Source organism: Topomyia yanbarensis, chromosome 2 (genome assembly GCF_030247195.1).
Source record: "Topomyia yanbarensis strain Yona2022 chromosome 2, ASM3024719v1, whole genome shotgun sequence".
Taxonomy (NCBI): domain Eukaryota; kingdom Metazoa; phylum Arthropoda; class Insecta; order Diptera; family Culicidae; genus Topomyia; species Topomyia yanbarensis.
Window position 1 is genome coordinate 205,071,908 of NC_080671.1, and position 25,713 is coordinate 205,097,620.

The 25,713-nt window shown below is 40.6% G+C and overlaps 1 protein-coding gene across 4 annotated transcripts in view; it reads right to left on the reverse strand.

Moving 5' to 3' along the window:
- Positions 1–1,174: 1,174 nt before the first annotated feature.
- The window catches only part of LOC131682762 (putative ammonium transporter 2), a 58,369-nt gene continuing 33,830 nt past the window's right edge, over positions 1,175–25,713 (reverse strand). For 2 of the 4 annotated variants that reach the window (XM_058964481.1, XM_058964482.1), the window contains exons 2-6: positions 5,809–6,357; positions 2,590–2,985; positions 2,289–2,521; positions 1,977–2,233; positions 1,175–1,896 (exon numbers count right to left, since the gene is read on the reverse strand). In XM_058964481.1, coding sequence (XP_058820464.1) covers positions 1,687–1,896; positions 1,977–2,233; positions 2,289–2,521; positions 2,590–2,985; positions 5,809–6,242 — 1,530 coding nt within the window. In that variant the 5' untranslated portion in view covers positions 6,243–6,357 and the 3' untranslated portion in view covers positions 1,175–1,686. Of the gene's footprint in view, positions 1,897–1,976; positions 2,234–2,288; positions 2,522–2,589; positions 2,986–5,808; positions 6,362–6,421; positions 6,853–25,713 lie in introns of those variants that run through there. The other 2 variants (XM_058964480.1, XM_058964479.1) reach the window with 2 other exon arrangements.

Here is a 25,713-nt window from a genome sequence, read left to right on the forward strand (position 1 = left end):
CTGAACCACAAATGGTTGCCAAATTTGTGGCAGCTGTTCAGTCCATATTGACAACTGCCAAAGCAGCATCCAGCACCCCGGAAACCCCTGTAAGCAACATCGGTGATGAAGATAATAGCAATGACGACGGATTTACATTGGTCACCCGTAAGTGCAAGAAGCAGGAAAGAACATCTGGTCGCGAGCACCAAGGCACTTTTAACGATGATGACCTTGATGTGGAGGACAGGAGAGAATTAAATGGTCCCCATGACGCAGTAGGCGAGCCGCGAAAGAAGGTCTCCGCTCGCAATAGAAAGTTGCGCGCACGAGATCCAACGGACAATCAATAATATTTGCTTTATTTTTATTTTTTACATATTGTAAACACATAAAAGATCCACTGCTCCGTTAAGCTACCGCTATGAGCCGTGTCAAATAAACGAAATAAAAAAAAGTTATTTAACTTTGAAGATCAGCCGATTTTTTTGAAATTTCCCATTCTAAGCATGTGCGAGAAAGAGAGGAAACGCATAACTTTATATAAGAATATCTTTTTACTACAAAATCGGATCAGTTGGCAGCCTTCGGCAATGTTGATCCTTACACCTTAAGCTATATATTTGCAGATTGTGGGATGCACAAGATGATACTGGCATTTTTTACTGATTGTTATTGTTTCTATTGGCATCTCATATCTGTCATATAACTGTAGAAATATGTACCCTTTCGTCTATGATTCTACTTTAATGACACACATGTTTTATTTCTGGACATGTTTCAAAGTTTAATGTTTGGAAAAATTTGTTTATGTCGAATTTGTGCCCAAGACATGTCTAACATGAAGCATATAACATAGTAGTATCTCAATCACTAGCATAATTAGTCAGAATATAAGGAGTTTGTTCATTTATTCGCCTGTTTGATTGTTTCTGACCATCGTGTATAATGTGGATTATGCTAGTGTTCAGCGGCTTTCGTCACGCGTGCGAAGGGAAACAAACCAGTAGTATGAGCCTGTTATCTTCTATGAACATCAATTGGTGATAATCAGATAAGGAAACAGAAAACGTGTGAGTTTACGTCGTAGGTAAATACGAGCGTGTGATAAATAATGCTATTATCTTTCCAGTCTAATTTTTAACAGAGTGGACGTGATGTGTCAATATATGAATCAAGTTACCATCGTATTATGAATCACTTTATTTGAGATAATTAGCACATTCGATCAAAATATCATCTATGGAATATATCACTGTTTTACAAAACCATACAGAAACATCGAAACGATCATGCATGTTCTTGTGTAAATCTAATTATTAAAACTACCGTCAAGAAAAACACTGTTGAAAAGCACTAATGGCAAGTTACACTCAAGTCATTTTTATGTGCGGGATATGTACCACGCTGATTCAAAATAACTGATAATAATTCAAATGAACAAAACTTTCCAACGATGCCTTTCTAGAACTACACACAAAATCTAAACTACCCTTCCTGTGATAAACAACTAAATCGTCAAAGTATGTTCAGAAGCCATATAAAAGAAATAAATAAAGAAAAACTGAATAGGTCAAGAATAAGATTTGTGCTTTCCTATTGAACAATTCCTAGTTCAGTTCACCGAATTCACAATTAAAACCCTAGGCAAAGGGTATTCTAATATCGTTACCGCAGTAAGAGTAGACTAGATTTTGTGGGCGTGCTTCAGTTACCGTAATTACTCGATGACTGATCGTTTTTCCTTAATTCCTCTAACGATATACTACCGTCGCTGAAAACAGCATTAATGTTACCCTTGTACAATTCCGAACTTGCATCTCTCGCACTAACAATCCCCTTTGACAGTTTGTAGCTCATACCATCACTCAGTTCAACTTCTCTACTCCATAGCGGTTTCAATTCTTCAAGTGCGTTCTGAAATTAAAATGGTTTTAGTTAATTTATTAATAATATGCATTAAAGAGCAAGCCAAAAATTGTTTTAGTCAAACTTACCCTTGCATGATCGATATCATGTTCCGCAAAATCTGCCCCTAGCATCTCTTCTTCTGGGGTAACTCTGACTTTCACAAATAAGTTAATTATCCATAGCAAAGCCCAAGTAGCGAGCAGTCCCCATATGACCATAGCAGCTATTGCATAAAGCTGACTCCTAAGCAAACTGAATCCGCCACCTAGAAATAGGCCAGATCTACCGCCAGTAGTATCTTGTGGCACGGGATCCATTGCAAACAATCCAATGGCGATAAGACCTGTAAAACAAATATTGATATTCCACTTCCTTCCGATTGATTGTGTTTTGCATACCCCAAATACCCCCTACTCCGTGAACAGTGCAGGCATATAAAGGATCGTCTATTTTAAATTTGTCCATTAGTTTCATACTAATCAAGCAAAAAACTGTGGCAATGGAACCGGTGAGCACCGCAGACCAAGATTGAAACAAATAACAGCCGCCTGTTACAGAAACCAAGGAAGCGAGCACTCCATTCATTATCTGGAATGGTAATGCCTTTCCTTTGTTGTCGATTAGAGAGAACCTGTTAGAAGCAAAATTACAGAAATTAAAAAAAAACTCATGTATAGAAATAAACAATTAGCATCATACACGCATGCAGTCACTCCACCGCCCATAGATCCAAGCATTGTCATAACCGCCGCACGAATCGTGTATCCCCATCGGCCTCGACTAAGTCCATAACTGCTGGCAGTATTGAATGCTAGCCACGCCCACCACAGAATGAATAAACCGAGGAAGGCAACTACTGCGTTGCTCATGGGAGGATGCTGGTGGCTTCGATCAAATCTACCGATTCGTGGCCCGAGGAAGACCGCTGCAGCAAATGAACAAACACCTCCTAGCGTATGAACCGGGCCACCTCCGGCAATATCGGTAACACCTAGAAGAGCGAGAAAACCACTTTCGCGCCATTCCCATCCAGCAGCAATCGCGTATATCAGCGAGTTGAAGAAAGCGTAGAAACAGTAAGCCCGGAAGTTGAATCTGCAAACAAATAAATTAAAGAAAAATACATCAAATAAAATTGATTAACATTTTTACACACACGCTAAATAGTCTATTTCGGCCCTACAAATTCATTAGTTACTCGTCTTCCTGCTATTTTGAAACGGATAAATCGTATTTTGGACAAAAGCATTCATTTTAATCAAATATATTCATAGACTTCCAAATTTCATTGTCAAATCGTTCATTGTTCGGAATGTAAACCGAATGGTATTCACTCTTTACCGTCGGTCTGTCAGAAGGAAACATTACAGTTCAATGTCATTTTTCGTGCATTCAAACGTATCTAAATTATTCCAAGTAGTGTTGCCATAATTAAAACTGTACCGGGAATTGGACAATCTTTTTTATCTTTACGTTTACTTTACTTTTCTGTACTAAAACAATAACGAGTTTATTTAAAACAAACATTTGGTGTACTTATTTTTCATTCGTGGTGGCGAGATCCTTTGCGGGAGCTAATGCTGACATTAAAAAACGAAAAACCAAAGCAAAAGCTCCAACTCTGAATCGGTTGTTTCATTTAACCAGGAATTCCAGCAAAAATCAGTCACAATAGTGGCTCGACTTCCGAATGGCAGTCAAACCCAATAGGAATTGGAGCCGGAATGTAATGTCAATATCAGGTCCAGCTCAACTTTTCACCGCCACTTAGTTTGCAGCCTACGGCCAATTACAGAAAGGCGACGAGAAGCTGAGCTGGTACTGATATTGTTGCGAGAAACCTGCTTACTGTGAACCAAATGGATGATCTCGCAATCTAATGTTAGTACCAGCCCCAGCAGAGCTTCTCGCGGCCACTCTGTAAGCCAAGTGTGCTTAAAGAGTGACCGCGAGAAGCTGAGCTGGGGCTGAAACTGACATAAGGATGCGAGATGCGAGAAACCTGCTTGCTGCAAACCAAAGGGATGATGTCAGAGTGAAAGCCGAGCGGTTCTGCGCCGACTGCCTGCGTTTACTCTGTCATGCTCCATTTGATATGCTGGAAGCAGGTTTCTCGCATCCCGCACTCTAATGTCAGTACCAGCCCAAGCTCTGCTTCTCGCCGCCACTCTGTAAATGTAAATAGACCTAGCGCTGAAACTGACATTAAGATACGAGATGCAAGAAACTTGCTTGTTATAAACCAAAGGGATGATGTCAGCGTAAAAGCCGAGTGGATCTGCGCAGGCTGCCTGCTTTTACTCTGGCAGGCTCCATGTGATATGCTGCAAGAAGCTTTCTCGCATCTCGCACCCTACCGTCAGTACCAGTCCCTGCTCAGTTCAGCTTCTCAGAAATGGAGCATGTCAGAGTAAACGCAGGCACACGGCGCAGATCCGTTCGGCTATCACTCCGACATCATCCCTTTGGTTTGCAACAAGCAGGTTTCTCGCATCCTTATGTCAGTTTCAGCCCCAGCTCAGCTTCTCGCGGCCACTCTTTAAGCAGCCTAAGGAGGCCAACAAAGTGGTGGCGAGAAGCTGAACTGGGGCTGTTACTGACATTAGGGTGGGATATGCGAGAAAATTGCTTATTGAAAACTAAAGGGATGATTTCAAAGTGAAACCCGAGCGAGTCTGCGTCGATTGCTCACGTTTACTCTGACAGGCTGCAATTGATTAGCTGCAAGCAGGATTTTCGCGTCTCGCATCCCAATGTCAGTTCCAGCCCCAGCTCAACTTCTCGTCGCTACTCTTTGTGCGGCCTAGCATCATTCTTTTGACTTCTTGTAAGCAGTCTTCTCGCATATCACATCCTAATGCCAATTTTAGCTCCAGCTCAGATTCTCGCGTCACCCTGTTAGCAGCTTAACTCAACCATTAGTGGCACCCGAATGCATCACAACATTAAATTATTCTATGCTCTTGTGGTGTACACAAATCTGTACCAATCTGCACTTTCTCTACCAAAATCTGAAAACCGTACCATACAGAATCTGTACCAAATGTACTATTCGAGATAAAGCTGTGTTTAGCAAAAAAGCTGTATTTGTGGCATCACTGCTTCCATGTACCTCTTCCCTGGTGCTACAGAATAACCACTGGTTGGAAGATCCAAATACTGTCGATCATGTCAACCTTTTGCTTATTGCGCTTTTCACACTAACCTGGACTCCGCACTTTATAATTCGAGTGTTTAAACTGCTATCTAAAACTGCGAGCTGTCAAAACACATATATTTCCAGTAATAGAGATGGTACTCTCATAGACAGGCCAGTCGAACTAACCAGTCTACCAGAAAAATTTATTAGAAAAATGTGCACAGTAAGAGTCTTCACAGTAAGAGTCTTCCTAATATGATTTTCATATTCGCTGTACATAACTTTGTGTTTGTATAATATATCAATTATTTTTGATCAATACGCTAATGATACGTAAAACGAACCTAATATCGAAGCATTCACTTTAAACAACACAAATTACTGCTACTTCAATTCGTTATACTTGCAATTTTGAACATCATTTTTGATACAATCGACAGGATTTTTGGAAGGTAGCCTATAAACATTCGAGAATTCATGTCAATTGTACCAAACTATTACATATACTATTATACAGAATAAAAACTACAGCGACGTAATCTCAAATTGATCTTGAGAATCTTTGCCTTCTTTGAATTACTTGCAGTAAAGTCATTGAAGAATGTCATGATCCAATACAAGAAGCATGCAAATTCATCAAATTTAGTTCGCAATTTGGGTTGAAATAAAGTTATGTGAGATTACTAGATATAAAATACGTCAGATGCTAAATTTGAACTAAAGTGACACAAAAAACTTAACCCATTGTAGTGCTGGGCTATATATAAAAAAGTAATTACCGTTCACCCATTCCACCACTGGCAATCGTGGTTGAAGATGATGAAAATGATATCTCGTACATGAATGCAGTCATCACACCACCCATAAGAGGATCCGTTGGAGCGGCATCCAGGAAGAAATCTCCAAGGCCAATAAACATATTAGTGTATTTACTCCTTCCGTAAGCCAATCCAAATCCAAACAACCAGAATGCGAATCCTCCGATAGCTGTATCCACTGTATTCTTCATCATGAAATTAACACTGTTTTTCACACTAACTGTTCCAGCGTTCACAAGTGCGAATCCTGTTTGCATTGTGATGAGGATTAACGAATTCACTACAATATATCCTGCATCCGCAATCGTCACATCGAATTGCGGTGGAATGTGAATCGTGGAATTTATTGTCATGTAATCAATCGTTATCACAGGCGCAGCGGTGGAGTTTGCCATTTTCAGGCAGTTGTCCTTGTCACTTGCTCACTGCTGGATTGATCCGATCTACACTTGTGTCCTCTTCAGGCGCAGACAACAAAACCTCTTCTGACCATCGGTTCCAGTTGGCGGGCTACCTTAAATACCATAAAATCAAACACATGATCTTCTGAGATGTTTTAAAAGGTGATAATTACGTCAAGTTGAAACATAGCCAAACGATTGATCACGAAAAAACCAGACTGGATTTACTATCGATGATAAACGGTAATCGAAAATCCAAACATCCCCTAGATTTAATTAGACGCCTACGCAAAAATGCTTGCTCAATTATTAACTTATAGTTAACTATAAATCTTAAGTTTTGTATCAATGTTCTAATTTTCCATTTATTAGTCACGGATATTTCCAATTAAGAAGCAGTACCTTTCTTTCACAAAAATAATTGTATAAAAATGCTATTGAGACAAACCACATCAAGTGGGCCTCGAAATTTCCACAAAATCACCGATTTTCATGAAAAACATTTTTTGGATAAGGGACATGGAGTGTAATTTTGCTGTAAATATTTTGTGATATTGCTTTTTTTTGTTTAAATTATGGGCTTTTTAGATTTAAAAATGATCGAAATGAATGTGTTTCAATTTCTTATTTCTCATAAACTACTCTAGATAATTACATGAAATTTTGCATAGAATCATGTTTACACTGACATATAAACATATATTTATGGAATATTTGTTTTAATAGTAGTTTTTACAAGCATTTTTAATAATCAATTTAAAATATTTTCGTGTTCTCGTCGCTATAAAAAATCAACAAATATATGTAAAGACGCGGAAAACGTTCACCTTCAATAATCTGTAAAGATATTTTGTTCTTTTGTTTCTGTCCAGAGATATACAGGTTTTTGCCACGCGCCGCGTTCTTCCAACTTGCGGCGCATTTTGCTTATGCCCACGATAACGCACTAGCTGTGGCCACGAGAACTCGACCAACGGGCATGTTCAAACTTGCGTTCAAAACCTTGCGGTATATATCATTTAGCACGCGGCAACTTCTGCTGTGTAGCAAATCGCAACTTCTATTGTTTAGAATGCCATCAGTTTTATTGTTAAAATTTAGTTTAATACGTGTTAATTATAATTATTCTGATAAATGAGGTTTTATAGGTGTAAAGAGTACGATACATATACAACATATATGCTTAAGGTTGTACAGAGAATGCGCAAAATTCGCAAACGAAAAAAGCAGTTTTTTTCCACACCGTATGTCAGATCTTCATAAAAATCAATCAGCAGTACTATAACAACATTCTACATACGCTGATTGATTTTTATGAAGATCTGACACTGCTTTTTTCGTTTGCGAATTTTGCGCATTCTCTGTGCAACCTTAAGTACATTTATTGTAAGGTTGAATGTCTCATATTCGCAACAAACTTACAAATTTCTTTGCCAATGTACTGTTCGAACCATTCCACCAAGAGGTGACTAAGAAAATTTGCGACTATTGTGAGATTGTTTCTTGTATTCCACATTAATTCAGTTAAGCAATTTTGTTAAAGTACCTTGAGTACGGTGTTCTCGTTTTCAGTTTGTGAGGTGGTTTGAGTTTCAATTTGTGGTTAAGCTGAATAAATGCGGAATACAGGATGATCTACAATGGCGAAGTAGCGACTACGACGGCGACAAAGTTCTCCCTATTTGCCAGCTACTCGAGTGTCTTCACGACTGATGCGCCAACTGCCATCGAGCTCGATAACGCGTCCCGTGATGTTCCCGTTGGTGCGGTGGATATGGATGTATTCACCATTTCAGAACAATCAGTTCTCTCTGCAATATAAAAAACCAAATCGTCTTATGCTCAAGGACTAAATGCTATGCCTTTAGCTGTTCTGAAAAAATGTTACGATATTTTAGATGTGTCACTTCAGCAGCAAAAATTTCCCGATGATTGGAAGTGTTCAGTCATGTTTCCGATACACATGAAAGGTGACAAAAGCAACATCGACAACTTCCCGGGAATCACTTCGCTGAACGTCGAGTCTAAAATTTTCGAATCGCAACGAGGTGCTGTTTTCTGCTAGTAAACATTACATAAGCACTTGTCAGCACGGATTCTTTCCCGGTCGATCGATAGAGACGATCCTGTTCTCCTTCACATCCTTCTGTACAGAACAAATGTCCAAACAACTGCAGGTGGACACGATATACACAGATCTTAAGGATGCTTTCGACACTGTTAACCATGAGATACTGCTAACGAAACTTGATAAACTTGGATGCACTGCCCGATTCTGCCGTGGGCTTCGATCATACCTTGTTCACTGTGAAGTCGTTGTTCAAATTGGTGACAAAGAATCTGAGTCCTTTTCCAACCATTCTGGAGTTCCTCATGGTAGTACGCTGCGATGTTTTCACTGTTCGTGAATGATGTGGTTTTCATCTTAATGTTATAAAGTTATAAAGTTATAAAGAAAGAAGCCGATTGACGTGAGCTACAGTACCTCGTTGATACCTTTTACAGTTGGTGTAAAAGAGATATGATGGTTCTTAGTGTTGCTAAATGCTTTGTTATCAGCTTTCATCGAACGGGAAACATGTTTACTTTCAACTACAACATTGCTGGAACTTAGCTACAACGCGTTGACCATGTAAAAGATTTGGGCGTCAACCTTGATGAAAGGCTAACGTACACCCATCACTTCTCAACGATCATTGACAAAGCAAATCGTCTACTAGGTTTTATGTTCAAAATATCCAACGAATTCCGGGATCCCTTGTGCTTCAAAGCGTTATATTGTTCACTGGTGCGCTCACAGATGGAATTCGCCAACATCGTCTGGTGCCCCTACCAACTTAGAGCCAATGAATTGAAGCCGTCCAGCGCAGATTCATAAGATATGCGTTACGTCAATTGCCTTGGAATGATACGCTGAACTTGCCACCATACGAAGACCGTTGTCGATTACTAGGACTGCACACTTTAGGGGCCATACACTAATTACGTAAGGGCATATGGGGGGAGGGGGAGTTTCAAAATATCTTACAAATTCTTATCTGAGGGGGAAGGAGGGTTTGTCCTTTCTTATGTAATATCATAAAACAAGTTTAAAAAAATTAAATCCACTTTTAATAAGAAAAGGGACCTATTTTCATTTGTATCATGAAATCCTTGTATATCAAACAATATGAGTAATTTTTGGTTCTTGGTTGTACATTGTTCTGTTCGGGAACTGGAGTCACAATATGCCTTACAAGTTAAGAAGTGTTGATACCCTTCGTGTTGTTAGACCGACTTTGTTCTTTTCAAACGTTCGATTCAAATCCGCAAGGTATCTGGAAAATGTTCTAACATGCGATTGTCAAAGATTTGAATGTCGAATATTTGAACTGGATTTTAATTCAAGAAAACTCGAAGCTATGCGTACGATAAGCGTCACAGCTGGAACTCAGAATAAATTCATGCCAGAAGAGGTTATAAACTCTTTTAAATTATACATTGCAAGAAAATAGATTCAAAGGAAGTGGAATATAGCAAAGCAGATCATGTGGACCAAATTGGAGTTACTGAATATCTGACAACAGTTATTCTTTCTACTGGGCGAGATTAGCATGTAATTAAAATTCTGCAGATGATTACAGTTAAATTTTGTCATGAGTTTTCTTGTAATAATTCTATACATATCGTTTTCGGTATCTTATTATTTGATGAATGAACAATTCGATTTTTTAATTACGATTATCATGATAAGATCTTAGGTAGGGGGAGGGAGAGTTCACCAAAATCTTACGAACTCTTATCTGGGGGGGAGGGGGAAGTTTTAAAGCTCTAAAAAAGCCTTACGTAATTATTGTACGGCCCCATAGAAGATCGTAGACACGCGTCGCAAGCTACGTTTGTATCTAAGCTTCTTCTCGCTGAATATGATGTTCCCAATCTCCTATGACAAATTAACCTCTACGCACCAATCCGTGTCCTTCGTCCTCGAACACTGCTGCAGACTGAAATGCGCAATACTAACTACGCTGCCAACAGCCCGATACTAGCAATGGTCCGTCGCTTCAACGATTTTACCGACATCTTCGACTTCGTCATCAGTTCTGCACAGTTTCGAAACCGTTACCACTTTAGGTTAATTATTTGTAGTTTAGTTCATTAAGACTCATTATCAGTTGGAGTTAAATTGTTAAATACATAATACATAAATACATAATACATAAAAGTTCGAACAGTACATTGGCAAAGACAATTGTAAGTTTGTTGCGAATATGAAACTTTTAACCTTACAATTAATGTACTTAAGCATATAGGGTGTGGAGACTATTTTCGCCCTATTTCTATTATCGCCCTACGCATTTAAAGCCGTTAGTTAGAGCAGCGTCTGCCATCTTTGTTCAACGCATTAGCCCATATGGTAGTGCGAAAATAGGAGCATTCGATTCGAGTTTTCGTAGCGCTCAAACAGAAGTATTTCTCCATTCTCAGGACATTTGGTATTAAATTGGTTCTTGGGAACGAAGCAAGGATACTGATGCCAATTTATGTGCATTTCATCGACTGTAGACAGCGTAATTAATAGAATAGTGTGGTACCCTCCCTAATGGGGCGAAAATCAAGTCTTTACCCTATGTTGTATATGTATCGTACTCTTTACACCTATAAAACCTCATTATTAATAATAATTTTAATTTAAACCATTAAATTAAATTTTAACAATAGAACTGGCGACATTTGAAACAATAGAAGTTGCGATTTTGTATACAAAAAAAGTTGCCGCGTGCCAAATTATAGATACCGCAACGTTTTGAACGCAAGTTTAAACATGTCCGTTGGTCGCGTTCGCGTTGGCTGTGGCTAGTGCGTTATCGTGGGCATAATCGAAATGCGCCGCATGCTGGCGTGATAGAAACGTTACAGAAACAAAAGGACAAAAATATCTTTACAGATTATTGAAGTTGAACGCTTTCCGCGTCATTAGATGTATCTTTTGATTTTTTATAGCGCTGAGAACACGAAAATATTTTATATTATTAATTGAAAATTTATGTAAAATGCTGCTATTAAAACAAATAGTCCGTCAATATATATTTATATGACAGAGTAAGCATCATTCTATAAGACTATTTATATATATATATATATATATATATATATATATATATATATATATATATATATATATATATATATATATATATATATATATATATATATATATATATATATATATATATATATATATATATATATATATATATATATATATATATATATATATATATATATATATATATATATATATATATATATATATATATATATATATATATATATATATATATATATATATATATATATATATATATATATATATATATATATATATATATATATATATATATATATATTATATTATATATTGTGACGACACACCCTGTTACATATATTCGTTCGTTGAGCTTTTCAACATGTTCTTTAGCAGCATCCTGATTCAATGGTCACAGTTTGGCCAAGCATGTAAATAGTTCTCTCCCTGCACATCATGGTCAGAATCGACGATTTTTAGAAGATACTAACATCGACGACATGAACGAAATAACCATTTGTCAAAACCTGGTTGTTTTGAAAACACGTTTCACCATTTGGATGTCTACAAATGCGTTTCCGAATATTTTGTTGTACTAAGTAAGTATTACACATAGCCATTTTTCTGACTGCTGCGATATTGACGTTTACGCTGTCGTTGGTGGTTCTGGGGAGACTCTCATCGTCAATAAAAAATTCTTCCCTACCAACCTTTGCATTGGCACCCCGCTGATCAGCTTCACGCCATGTTTTATGTACTCTTCGTACGTCATGTCTACACGTTTCTTGAACTCCCTTTCATATCATCGGGTTTGTCGTTCGCTGGCGTGTATACGTTGATAGTTGAATAACTTGCTTTTTCTCTTCAATAAGTAACTCAACTCTTCATCACACTTCTACCGAAGACTGCAATATATTTTTCACATATCATCGCCGGATGCGATCAATATTACCTTACGACGGTTGCAATTAGTTATTAGACTGAACGTAAAAAAAATATTCTTTGTTGGATAGTATTACAAATTTAGGCACTCCAAAAAACGATTGGCTACATTGCAAATGTTCTTTAGAGACAAATGATGTCTGCCTCATGCATAAGTTTCGATTATATACTACTTTTAGTATCTTTATTGACTATTGAATATATAGTATTACTACCCGGTCAAAAAATGCGGACGAACATGGTCAGGTGATTTAAACAGTTTGACTCAACTCGCCTGTTCTAATTTCCTCTAGGAACAAATGCAATTTGCGAATGTGATTTAAAGGCAACACTTAGAGAAATTTTCTGGCGGCTGAAATGGACTTGGTTGTTTTTTTTTGCGTTTTTCAAACATGGCGGTTCATGTTTGGCTTAACTTTTACAATTGTTTTTTAAACAATTGGCGTGTTCTCGCTTGTATTTTGTTTGTCTAGTGCACTTAATTAAGCCAACGAATGTGGGAAATTGTGGAATCGTGTGTAAGTACAATGGAAGAAGATCTCTGACCTAAAGTCTAAATGAAAGTCAGATTGTGGTAAGTTTTGGTGTGCAATACGAATTTCACCATCGATTCTTCCTATTGTTTGGTGATGATTACCTCGTGTACTGATAAATTTATGTGAGTAGATAATGAATCCGAAAATAATTGTTATTTTTAATTTTAATATCAGGCAATTAAGGGCGATTAAATGGCGCGTTCCCTGGGCGATTTGGAGGCGTTTTAAGGGCGAGTAGAGCGGCTAAAAAATGACGGCGGCAGATCGCCCAAATGTTGCATTTAAAATTGCCCCCTAATTGTCAGCAGATTGCTGGCAAATCAGTGGCGTAGCCAGGGGGGGTTTTGGGGGTTAAAACCCCCCCAAACCAAAATTAATTGGATTGAAAAAAAATTGATGCTGACGAATTTAATTTAATATTCCAACAAAATATTTTTGGAAAAATATTCTCTGATCACTACATTGAGAACTGTGTTTAAAGCGTCATGAGAACTTTTGGAAAATTGTGGGAAGGGGATCTTGTAACTTATCTCTTAGCCAAAATCCCATAGTTGTCAAATTACTTCAATGTAAAATAAAATAACTGTCTGAATTATTATGAGCTCATTTTTGGAAAGATGCTTCAAAATATGGATTAGAGACAATTTTTCGAATGGGAATCTAAATTTGAATAGGTTGATTGCATATAAAACATAAGCTTGTTTACCGAAAACTTACATACATTTCAACATTTGCTGAAAATGTATTTTTTTAGATTGTGTAGAGTTTAGACAACAATTCAATATGGTTAACAACAAGAATAACATTCCAGAAACTAGTTGAAAGCTGATGTAATTTTGTCTCTAGCAGGTCAGGATCGGTTTTATGAGCATTGGATTTTTGTTGTATTATCAACTATATGAATAGCCTCTTAGCAGGATGCAATGAATGGCGTACTAAAATTTTGTGTGCTACGTACTAGTACTGCAAGTTGTGAGGTTGACTAATGAAGAAAAGTAAAATTAATGCTCGATAAATTTTTAACGGTCACGATCACATTCATTCGAAACTGCCAAATTTCGATGTTAAGTAACATTGAAGAATTTCAAAACGTAAAACTGTTCATCTGCTGATAGAATAATTTTGACGGTTAATCCTCCTAGAAGTAATTATAGACAAGAATTACTCTTCAAGCAAATTTGGGTCGAGACTTAATGTCTCCAGCAAAGTTTTCGAAAGTGCTATTTCAAACAACTTTGTCAAAGACATAAATATCCCACATATTCAGAGTATCGAATAGAGATGGGCAATTCGTTCGCGAACGGTTGAAGTGAACTGGTTCTTTGAAGAGAATGAGCGAACGGAAGTTCTTTTTAAAAGAACGGTAGTTCTCAATTCTCTTCAAAGCGAATGAACTGAATATGACCCAAAGCCGTTTAGCAAATTTCTCGGACCGATTTTTAGGCGAACGAATGAAAATGAACTGATTTGCCGTACCACAAACCGCTCTCTGCGCTATCCCAGAATAAAACCGGCGAAGAACGACTCATAAGCGAACGACTCATCTCATTCTCTATTTCTCTAGTTATACATAATGAAGAAATCGCCACCCTTGATGAACTTGTTAAGCATACAGATAATAGTTTGGGCAGCATCTGTTTGGTTCCTCTCCAAGAATCGAATGTTTTGAGAGACATTCGCTAGATACAAGTAAAATATCAGCTGAACGGAAGAACGGTTCATCTGAACTAGTTCTTTTTATAGAACTGTTCAGTCGGGAATGGTTCTTCGAAGTGAACTGTTTCGCCCATCTCTAGTATCGAAATATAGTAGTAGAAAACCTTTACAACAAGCTATTCTGAAATTACTGTATTTGATAAATCTCTTCTGCGGTAATTAAATAATAAATTCACATTGCGTTCAAGGTGCCTTTGAAGCTTACAAAAAAATAAGGGAACTGGATTTAAAACAAATAATTCCCAGATATTAAAAGTACTCAAAAACACAAAGAGTGATTCCATTTTCAGGAGCTAGCATCAATTCGGCGCAAGCTTAGTCCGTCCACCAAGTTAGTGTCGGATTCTGATGAGATGAAGTCGAAACGCAAGTTTCAGTTCCATCCATCCATAATTTAGTTATAGGTTTTGTGTTCTCAACTCGCAATGATTGTTTCAAACAATTTTATCCGTAGCGCAGAAAAAAATAGTTTTCATTTAAATTTTTCTTCACTAAGAAGAAATATAGCAGGCCCAGTCCATTTAAATCCCTATATGTTGAATTCATGTAGCCTTCATATTTTCAACAAAATTGTTTGAAATGACATCAGTGGCGTAGCCAGGGGGGGGTTTTGGGGGTTAAAACCCCCCCCAAACCAAAATTAATTGGATTGAAAAAAAATTGATACTGACGAATTTAATTTAATATTCCACAAAATATTTTTGGAAAAATATTCTCTGATCACTACATTGAGAACTGTGTTTAAAGCGTCATGAGAACTTTTGAAAAATTGTGGGAAGGGGATCTTGTAACTTATCTCTTAGCCAAAATCCCATAGTTGTCAAATTACTTCAATGTAAAATAAAATAACTGTCTGAATTATTATGAGCTCATTTTTGGAAAGATGCTTCATTATATGGATTAGAGACAATTTTTCGAATGGGAATCTAAATTTGAATAGGTTGATTGCATATAAAACATAAGCTTGTTTACCGAAAATTTGCATACATTTCAACATTTGCTGAAAATGTATTTTTTTAGATTGTGTAGAGTTTAGACAACAATTCAATATGGTTGACAACAAAAATAACATTTCTGAAACTAGTTGAAAGCTGGTGTAATTTTGTCTCTAGAAGGTCAGGATCGGTTTTATGAGCATTGGATTTTTGTTGTATTATCAACTATATGAATAGCCTCTTAGCAGGATGCAATGAATGGCGTACTAAAATTTGGTGTACTACGTACTGCAAGTTGTGAGGTTGACTAATGAAGAAAAGTAAAATTAATGCTCGATAAATTTTTAACAGTCACGATCACATTCATTCGAAACTGCCAAATTTCGATGTTAACATTGAAGAATTTCAAAACGTAAAACTGTTCATCTGCTGATAGAATAATTTTGACGGTTAATCCTCCTAGAAGTAATTATAGAGAAGAATTACTCTTCAAGCAAATTTGGGTCGAGACTTAATGTCTCCAGCAAAGTTTTCGAAAGTGCTATTTCAAACAACTTTGTCAAAGACATAAATATCCCACATATTCAGAGTATCGAAATATAGTAGTAGAAAACCTTTACAACAAGCTATTCTGAAATTACTGTATTTGATAAATCTCTTCTGTGGTAATTAAATAATAAATTCACATTGCGTTCAAGGTGCCTTTGAAGCTTACAAAAAAAATAAGGGAACTGGATTTAAAACAAATAATTCCCAGATATTAAAAGGACTCAAAAACACAAAGAGTGACGAAACTTGGTGTTCACAATACCATTTTCAGGAGCTAGCTTCAATTCGGCGCTAGCTTAGTCCGCCCACCAAGTTAGTGTCGGATTCTGATGATATGAAGTCGAAACGCAAGTTTCAGTTCCATCCATCCATAATTTAGTTATAGGTTTTGTGTTCTCAACTCGCAATGATTGTTTCAAACAATTTTATCCGTAGCGCAGAAAAAAATAGTTTTCACCTAAATTTCTCTTCACTAAAGGAAATATAGCATGCCCAGTCCATTTAAATCCTTATATGTTGAATTCATGTAGCCTTCATATTTTCAACAAAATTGTTTGAAATGACATTTTCAAAAACTTTGCTGAAGGCACCATGTCTCTTAATATTTTTGAAAAATTAATTCACCATAATTACCTCTATGAGAATTAATCACTAAAATTTCTATATCAAAGCAGGCGCTGTTTTATGTTGATAACTTCCCGAAGTTGTCAAACCTTCAAAGTCAGGGATTATTATATTAGGTGATCTTGAACGTTGAAATTTTTTTAGATCATTTATCCCACTTTAAAAGATCGCAATTTTTGACTACATTGACATATTATATAAGAAAATAATCTATAGAGGTTTGAAAACTGTTCCATGTTGATCCTTCTTGTTTGTAGACTGGAATGACGTCTGTTAGACTACTTATGTTTTTGAGTTTTCAATAATTTATCAAACTCATATTAAATTTTAAGATTTTTTCAAAAAATTTGCGACTTTCATCAAAACCCCCTCCAAACCAAATTTCTGGCTACGCCACTGATCTGTTTACAAGAAACTCATTTGTAGGTTCATCAACGCGCTAGTTACACTGGTTATAAATTTTACCTAAACGATTTCTCTACTATACACGATCGCGCAAGAGGAGGTGTTTCCACCCTTGCAAGAACAAATTTCAGCTGAGTTCTATCCTTCGGGTAATTACCCACTCGAAATTTTGAACCATTTCAAAAAAATTAGATGTGCAACGCATGTATCTCGCACTACACACATTTGAAAACATCGATGTACCACAATTCCATTTGCATAAACGAACGAGATTTAATGTTAATGTAATGTAAGCGTGTGCATTGCGCAAAGGGAAAAATCCTTACTAATGGACCCCTCACCCTATGCTTTCTACCCACTCGGGCGTAAAGTGTTTCGCCGCCCCTCAGTGGAACAAAGGAATCGCGTTAGCAATCAAAGAAAGAAATGCGTCTTTAAGAAATTTTTAAAATAACATGACATTTGAGAACGAGAAAGACTATAAACTAAAAAAGGCTAAAGCTCGTCGTATAATTAGAAAATCTAAAAGGGAGTGTTGGAATAATTATGTCTCATCAATTACTGACAGTACGCCACAAACCCGTATTTGGCAACAAATACGGAGTATTAGTGGCAAATACAAGACATCCATAATAACATCATTGAAGGCTAACGACAAAACGATGGCGACTTCAAATGAAATTCTAAACACCCTTGGGCAACACTTTTCTGATGTCTCTTCATCTAGCAATTAAATTTCATCTTTCACAAAAATTAAACAAACAGTAGAATCAAAACTGTTAACAATTAATCAAACCAATGCATCTTACAATGAACCGTTTTCGATTATAGAACTGGAAATGGCACTATCCACTTTTAAAGGTTCGTCACCTGGAATAGACGATATACATTATATAATGCTTAAAAAATTACCTAAGTATGCAAAACAAACCTTAAGCTACCAGTACACTGTTTGTCATAAAGTCAAATATTTGATATCTTTCGTGAAATAAATTTGAACTGCTGTGTACTGGCTCTTATTTGAGCAAAAACAGTTTGCCAAGCTTTTTATTCGTGTTTGTCAAGGCGATTATTTGTCGATTTGTCAAACAGTGTACTGACCAGTTTGTCAAAACTTCAAACAGCGTAACGCTGCAGTTTGTCAAACTTGTTGAAGGAGAAGTTTGTCAAACTTGTTGATGGAGAAGTTTGTCAAACTCGTTGATGGAGAAGTTTGACAAACATGCTTTGCTCATTCAGGATAGCAAAATACGCCGTACGCGTAACTGATTCAGAATTTGTTGTCAAAACGAAAAAACGTTAAGGTTTAAAATTCGGTGCTATTTCGATATTGTTGGTATTTTTTTAGAGTGGCAGAGCTTTAGGTTTTCCCCTGGCCAAATTCCGTGCGAAATCCCGTGACCCGTTTCCTAAACTTTAAACACCAAGTTTCGTTTCCTAAACTTTAAACTTGGTGTAACAGAGAATATTGATTGGTGTTTGTTTTGATTTAATTATAATCTGCATATTGTGCTTCAATAACGATAATGTTTAGGGACCATTCATAAATGACGTAGCGTTATATGGAGGAAGGGGAGTTTTGTATTTTGTGATGATGTGCGACGGCAGGGGGGTAAGAGGTCCTGTCATGCTACGTAGCTTTTTTAAAGGGGAATAGAAGTTGATGGAGAACAGTTGCGCAAAGAGTGAAGTCAAATACAGTCTACCTATCGAGCACAATTGGAATCCGTCTCTGATACCTGTACAGCAAAGCTGTATTCTAATTTTGCCCGATAGGTAGACTTTTTCTTGCTTCAAACTCTGCACACTCTTTGCGTACCTTTGTACTAAGGCCCTTGGGGTTGACCTGATGTCACGCCAATCTTACCCGTTTCATCTAACATCGTTTTTTTTTTTTTAATTTTTTGCGAGGACAAGGCGGGTAGGGTTACCGTCAAGCCACTAAATTGCCAGGGAGGGGGGGGGGATTGTATTTAGAGGTTTGTGACAAAATGCTACGATGGGGGAGGAGGGTGTTAAAATCACTCATAAAATACTACATCATTTATGGATAGTCTCTTAGAGGGGTACTGTCGTCAGTGAAGTTGCTCGAAAAATCAAAGACTACCAGATGGTGATAGATTAATTTGGGATACTCTCACTATGAGGCTCTAATGAGCGTACCACCTAAAAGTACTTTATAGAATATGATACATCTCAAAAGTCTAATAACTTAGAAAGATGATGTTTTCGGCAATGCTCTAGAGGAAGTCAAGGGCTACTCGATTATGGGCAAATCAAATTAATGTGAGCATGTACTATTTTTCAAATTCTATATCTCGAGATCATGATAATTTAAAAATGTGGTGTCTTCGGCAATATTCATCAGCGGGTCGAATGTTGGCGAATAGTTAATTTCAGAATTCAGCCACTAGGCGGCGCTAGAGAGAATACTACTAACGGTACATGTTAGGTGATGTTTTGTCACAAAAGTTTAATAATTTAGGAAAATGATGTTTTCTGTAAAGTTTCTGAGGACGACAAGGGCTGTTTGGTAATGTAATAATAAAATTAGATATCACCCACTAGGCGGAGCTAGTCAGCAAACATCTTTTTATTTCAATATCTTCTAAAGACGGTAATTTAGAAGGGTGATGTCTTCAGCAAAGTTGCTTGAGCTGTCAAGGACTGCCCGATGGTGACAGTTTAGTTTGGGATACTCTGCCAACAACTTACCCTTCAGTTTGTCTTCACATCTCGCCCTGAGCAGAAGCAAAAAATCGTCCCGCGCAAGTGAAACAGTCAATTCTACCTAAAAATCAATCGGTGCCTATCACACAAGCAGTCCATATAACAATAGCCTATACCTACTGTGCGATTTAGTGATGAGTGACGGTGCCCAGCAAAAAGCAACCCAGATGCGGCCGAACTGTGTTGCTGTTGATTTTTCAAAATGCCCCGTAAGACCAGCCATTCGGGAAGTGGAACAGTTATTAAAAGTGCAGATGGAACTCAATCTGGCTGAAGTGAAAATCCTACAAATGCATCATATCAAACATTGCGTACTGATTTCGTTCAACAACATTAACCAAGCTGAGTCATTCGCCTCGCGAAACAACATGCAGCACACCGCCGAATGCGGCAATGTTAAATATAGCATTCCCGTATACATCGAGAACGGCGCTGTAGAAGTTCGGGTCCATGATTTGGCTACGCGTACCCCTGACGGGGCGATTAAAAAATGCTTGCAAAAATACGGAGAAGTAGACTCCGTTACACATGATACATGGAGGAATTTTTTCCCGGGCATCCCTAACGGTGTTCGTGTGGTGAGAATGTGTGTGACCAAGCCAATTCCCTCTTACTTAAGCTTCACAGTGTTAGGAAGGGACGATGCTCTCATTCAACAGACATCACTAGTCACGTACCCAGGGCAAATTCCTACGTGCCAGTTCTGCACGAAGAAGCTGCACCTCGGAAAACCTTGCGTAGAAACTGTTAAGGAAAACTCAAATCCAACTGAAATCAGCACACAACCATCTTACGCTAAACCACTAACAGCTGCAAAACCAACATCTCCGGATCAAGCACCAACAACCAGTAACAACAACAACGAAACGAATGCCGAAAAATACGAACATACAATAACGACCGATAAGAGTAAGACACAAACTGGAACATCTGACCGCGAGCAGCAGGAAAGTAGTACGGATGAGGACATGGGCATGAACGACAACGCGAAAGAAGACAAGCGGATCGAACCTCAAATTGCAGTGGACAACACTGGCAATATTTCGCCCCCTAGAAAAAGGATCTCAACACGCAGCAGAAAGCTGCGCCTGAACGAGACCAAAAATTTTACATAGCTGTTTTTTTTATTCATTGTAAAAAAAACAAACAATCGGCCTCGTCGAGCTACCGCATTTGGGCCTAAATAAAAAAAAACTTACCCTTCAACATAAAACTCACTCCCATTGTTCGGGTAGAACAAAGGACACTATTTTGAGAGCAATTATTTATTCAAAAAGCTTCAAACTGTAAATACAGGTTTGATTAGGAAAATTTTAGAAAATAAAGTATATAGGTTAACTTACAAAGTAGTGTACAGTTTCAATCAACCATGGCGCCCTAGGAAGTCGCCAGGAGAGGGTGCCAAAACCGACACCACTCGGCGTGCAACCGTCAAGGTCAAACGCCGCCTGGGTGAGGTAAACGAGGGCGAGAGTGACCTCGCTGTGGAGAGCGATGGTACCAGCAACCCGGCACGACCGGGGCAGGGGGGCTCAAACCCCTGGACGCTGGTTACCAAGAAAAAGCCGGCACCGAAACCGGAGGTACCGCGGCCTGCGAGGAAGGCCAAGGACAGAGGCGAAGCCTTGTGGTTAAAAACCGACAAGGACAAATACGCCGATGTCCTTAAATCGATGAAGGCGGCCGAAAGCCTCTCGGCCCTTGGGCAGGATGTGCGTAGCGTAAGACGCACCAACACGGGAGAGATGCTCCTGGTGCTGAAGCGAGGCGCACAATCAAGTGCAATATACAAGGCCTTGGCCCAAGAGGTCCTTGGTGAGGGCGCCCAAATCAGGTCGCTAGGTGCGGAAACAACTCTCCAGTGCAAGCACTTGGATGAGTTCACGACCGCAGAAGACGTCGTCGCAGCCGTCAAGGAGCAATGCGACGTCACAATCGAGCGGGCCTCTGTGCGATTGAGAGACGGACCCTCTGGCACGCAAGTAGCCTACCTCAGGCTACTGAATGCGGATGCCAAAAAGGTAACCGAGAAAGGGAAGCTGAAGATCGGCTGGTCGGTATGCCCTATTAGTATACCCCAGCCGCCTTCAGTGGACAGGTGCTATCGGTGCCTAGAATCCGGCCATAAAGCTTACGAATGCAAAGGCTTAGACAGGAGCAAGCTATGTCGTCGATGCGGCGAGGAGGGGCATAAAGAGCGGGGGTGCACGAAGGCATATAAGTGCCTTATCTGCACCTCTAAGAAGCAAGCCCATAAACATGCTATGGGCGGACCTTCGTGTCCCTTCGGCGAGTTAAATAAGAAGAAGCCGTGAGAGTCACACAGCTAAATCTTAACCATTGTGCAGCAGCCCAACAGCTGCTGTGGCAGTCGGTCTCGGAGTCGAGGACAGATGTCGCCCTCTTATCAGACCCGTACAGCATCCCTGCCGGCAACGGCAATTGGGTGTCGGACGGGTCTGGAATGGTGGCAATCTGTACAACGGGAAGGTTCCCGGTTCAAGAGGTAATACACCCCTCCGCCGAGGGTGTGGCGATTGCCAAGATCAATGGTGTGTTCTATTGCAGCTGCTACGCCCCACCAAGGTGGCCAATAGAACAGTTCTACCAGATGATCGACAGGCTCTCGTCGGACCTCGTGGGCCGGAAACCGGTAGTAATAGCGGGAGACTTCAACGCTTGGGCAGTGGAGTGGGGCAGCCGCTGTACAAATAGCAGGGGTCAAGCGCTAATGGAAGCGTTTGCGAAACTCGATACTGTGCTAGCTAATGATGGCTCCGCTAGTACATTCCGTAGAAACGGAGTGGAGGCGTGGATTGATTTGACCTTTGCCAGCCCGAGTCTGGCTCCAGGCATGGAATGGAGGGTAGACGAAGGCTACACCCATAGTGATCATTTAGCAATCCGCTTTAAGATCAACTATGGTGTGCAGCATCCGAGGGCGGGAGATCCCTGTCAGGTACGCGGGTGGAAGTCCAATCACTTCGACAGCGAAGCTTTCACCGCGGCCCTGGGACTGGAGGCCAACACCGACAGTCTAAGCGGGGATGCGCTGGTAGCTGTTCTATCACGCGCGTGCGACGCCACTATGCCGAGAAAAACACTGCCAAGAAACGGTAGATGCCCGGTATACTGGTGGAGTGCCGAGATTGCAGCTCTACGGTCAGCCTGTCTCAGAGCTAGACGTAGGATGCAAAGAGCTCGCACCGAGGATGCAAGAGAGAACCGCCGTGAAGTGTTTCGAGCTGCGAAATTAGCCCTTAACAAGGCTATTAAAAGCAGCAAGAGAGCGTGTTTCGACAACCTGTGTGAGAGTGCCAACGCGAATCCGTGGGGTGACGCCTACCGGATTGTGATGGCCAAGACCAAAGGGGGCTCCTCACCCCCAGAACGGTCTCCGGACCGGTTGGCAACGATTATCGAAGTACTCTTCCCGTCTCGAGCCACAAGCCCCTGGCCACCTGCACTACGAGACAGTGCGGGCACGGTCGAAATGGTGGCTCCAGTGACGAACGAAGAACTACTCGCAGTGGCTAAATCCCTAGCAATGAACAAAGCTCCAGGGCCGGATGGAGTCCCGAACAACGCTCTCAAGGCAGCGATCATAGCGAACCCGAACATGTTCAGGCTAGCTATGCAGAGATGCCTTGACGAGTGCCGTTTCCCCGATAGATGGAAAAGGCAGAAACTGGTGCTGTTGCCGAAGCCCGGGAAGCCGCCAGGCGACCCATCGGCGTACAGACCAATCTGTCTGATAGACACGACTGGCAAACTGCTTGAGAGGATCATCCTCAACAGGCTCACCCCGTACGCGGAAGGTACGGACGGTCTGTCAAGCAACCAGTTTGGCTTTCGGAAGGGTAAGTCCACAGTGGACGCTCTCAACTCAGTGATAAATACTGCCGAGATAGCGATCCAACGAAAAAGGCGAGGTATTCGATACTGTGCGTTAGTGACACTTGACGTGAAGAACGCATTCAACAGCGCAAGCTGGGATGCCATCGCGCTCTTGTTACACCGGCTTAGCCTACCGGTGGGTCTGTACCGGATCCTGGAAAGTTACTTCCAAAACCGCGTACTGCTATACGAGACCGATGCCGGTCAGAAAAGGGTTCCGATTACCGCCGGAGTCCCGCAGGGCTCGATCCTAGGCCCGGTGCTATGGAACCTCATGTATGACGGGGTTCTGAGACTGAAGTTCCCTCCTGGGGTCAAGATCGTCGGCTTTGCCGACGACGTAACCTTGGAGGTCTACGGGGAGTCAATTCCTGAGGTAGAACTAACCGCAGAACACGCGATTAGCACGGTGGAGGAATGGATGAGCGCGAGAGGCCTGGAGCTCGCTCATCATAAGACGGAGGTAGTTATCGTCAACAACCGCAAGTCGGCACAACATGCAGTTATCCATGTGGGAGAAGTCGCGATCACTTCACAGCGAAGTCTGAAGTCTCTCGGAGTCATTATAGACGACAAGCTGACCTTCGGCAGCCATGTCGACTATACGTGCAAGAGAGCGTCGACTGCTGTTGCGGCACTATCGAGAATGATGTCCAACAGCTCAAAGGTGTGCGCCAGTAGACGTAGGTTACTGGCAGGCGTTGCCGTATCTATCCTCAGGTACGGCGGCCCGTCATGGTCAAGAGCACTGAGGGTAACCAGTTACCTACAGAAACTGGAGAGCACCTACCGCGTGATGTGCCTCAGAGTGATATCTGCCTACCGCACGGTATCACACGATGCATCCTGCGTGATAGCGAGCATGATGCCAGTCGGGCTGGTCATTCGGGAAGATGAGGAGTGCTTTGAGCTACGTGGAAATAGGGGAGCCCGCGAGCGCACCAGGGTGACCTCGGTCGCCAGATGGCAGCGTGAGTGGGACAACTCCTCGAAAGGTAGGTGGACCCACCGGCTGATACCTAGCATATCGAGCTGGGTGGGAAGACCCCATGGGGAAGTTCACTTCCACCTGACACAATTCCTGTCAGGCCATGGCTGTTTCCGTCAGTACCTCCACAGGTTCGGACACGCGGAGGTCCCAGTCTGCCCGGACTGCCCAGGTGTAGACGAAACTGCCGAACACATACTGTTCGTATGTCATCGGTTCGACGTCGAAAGAAGAGCAATGCTTGACGTCTGTGGCTGGGACACAACCCCGGATACCCTTATTCAGCGGATGTGTCAAACGGTGGAGAAGTGGAACGCAGTCTCGGCTGCTACCATCCAGATTGCCAGTAGGCTACAGGTAATCTGGCGAACCGAGCAACAGACGGCGGGCACGGCTAACTAGTGATTGGTTAGTTGGAGCGAAAAAGGCCAAGCGCAAAATAAGAGAGTGAATGGTCTGTTCATGCCGAGGTAGGTTGGCGCAGCGAATGGCAACCGCGTAAGGGGTAAACCCAGCCACCCCGAAGCAAGACAGAAGAGTGAGCGTATAGGCGTATAAGTGGACTGCCTCATGCCAAGACGGGAGGGTCGTAGCGTAGTATGTTGGAACTAAGCTATCGATGCCTCATGGCGTGGCAGAGGAGTGAAAGGGTGAGCATCCAAGTCAGTCTCACACTGCATGTTAAGGGTGAGCATAAAAGTCAGCCTCACAGGTTGGTAGAGGCTAGCACAAAAGTCAGCCTAGCAAGGAATGAAAAAGGTGAGCACAAAAGTCAGCCTCGCATGGTATGTCAGAAGTGGGGCCTAAGAAAAATGTCCCACATGGGATGCCAGAGGGAGTGACAAAGGTACAATAGAGTGGCACGATTGAGAGTGAATCAGGTGATAGGGTGAGCACCCAAGTCAGCCTCACATGTATGGGTAGGGCGAGCACAAAAGTAAGCCTAGCAAGGAATGAGTAAGGTGAGCACACAAGTCAGCCTCGCATGGAACGTAAAAGGTGAGCACAAAAGTCAGCCTCATGTGGGAGTGTTTGAGAGTGAATCAAAGTGTGATTGAGAGAGCACCCAAGTAAG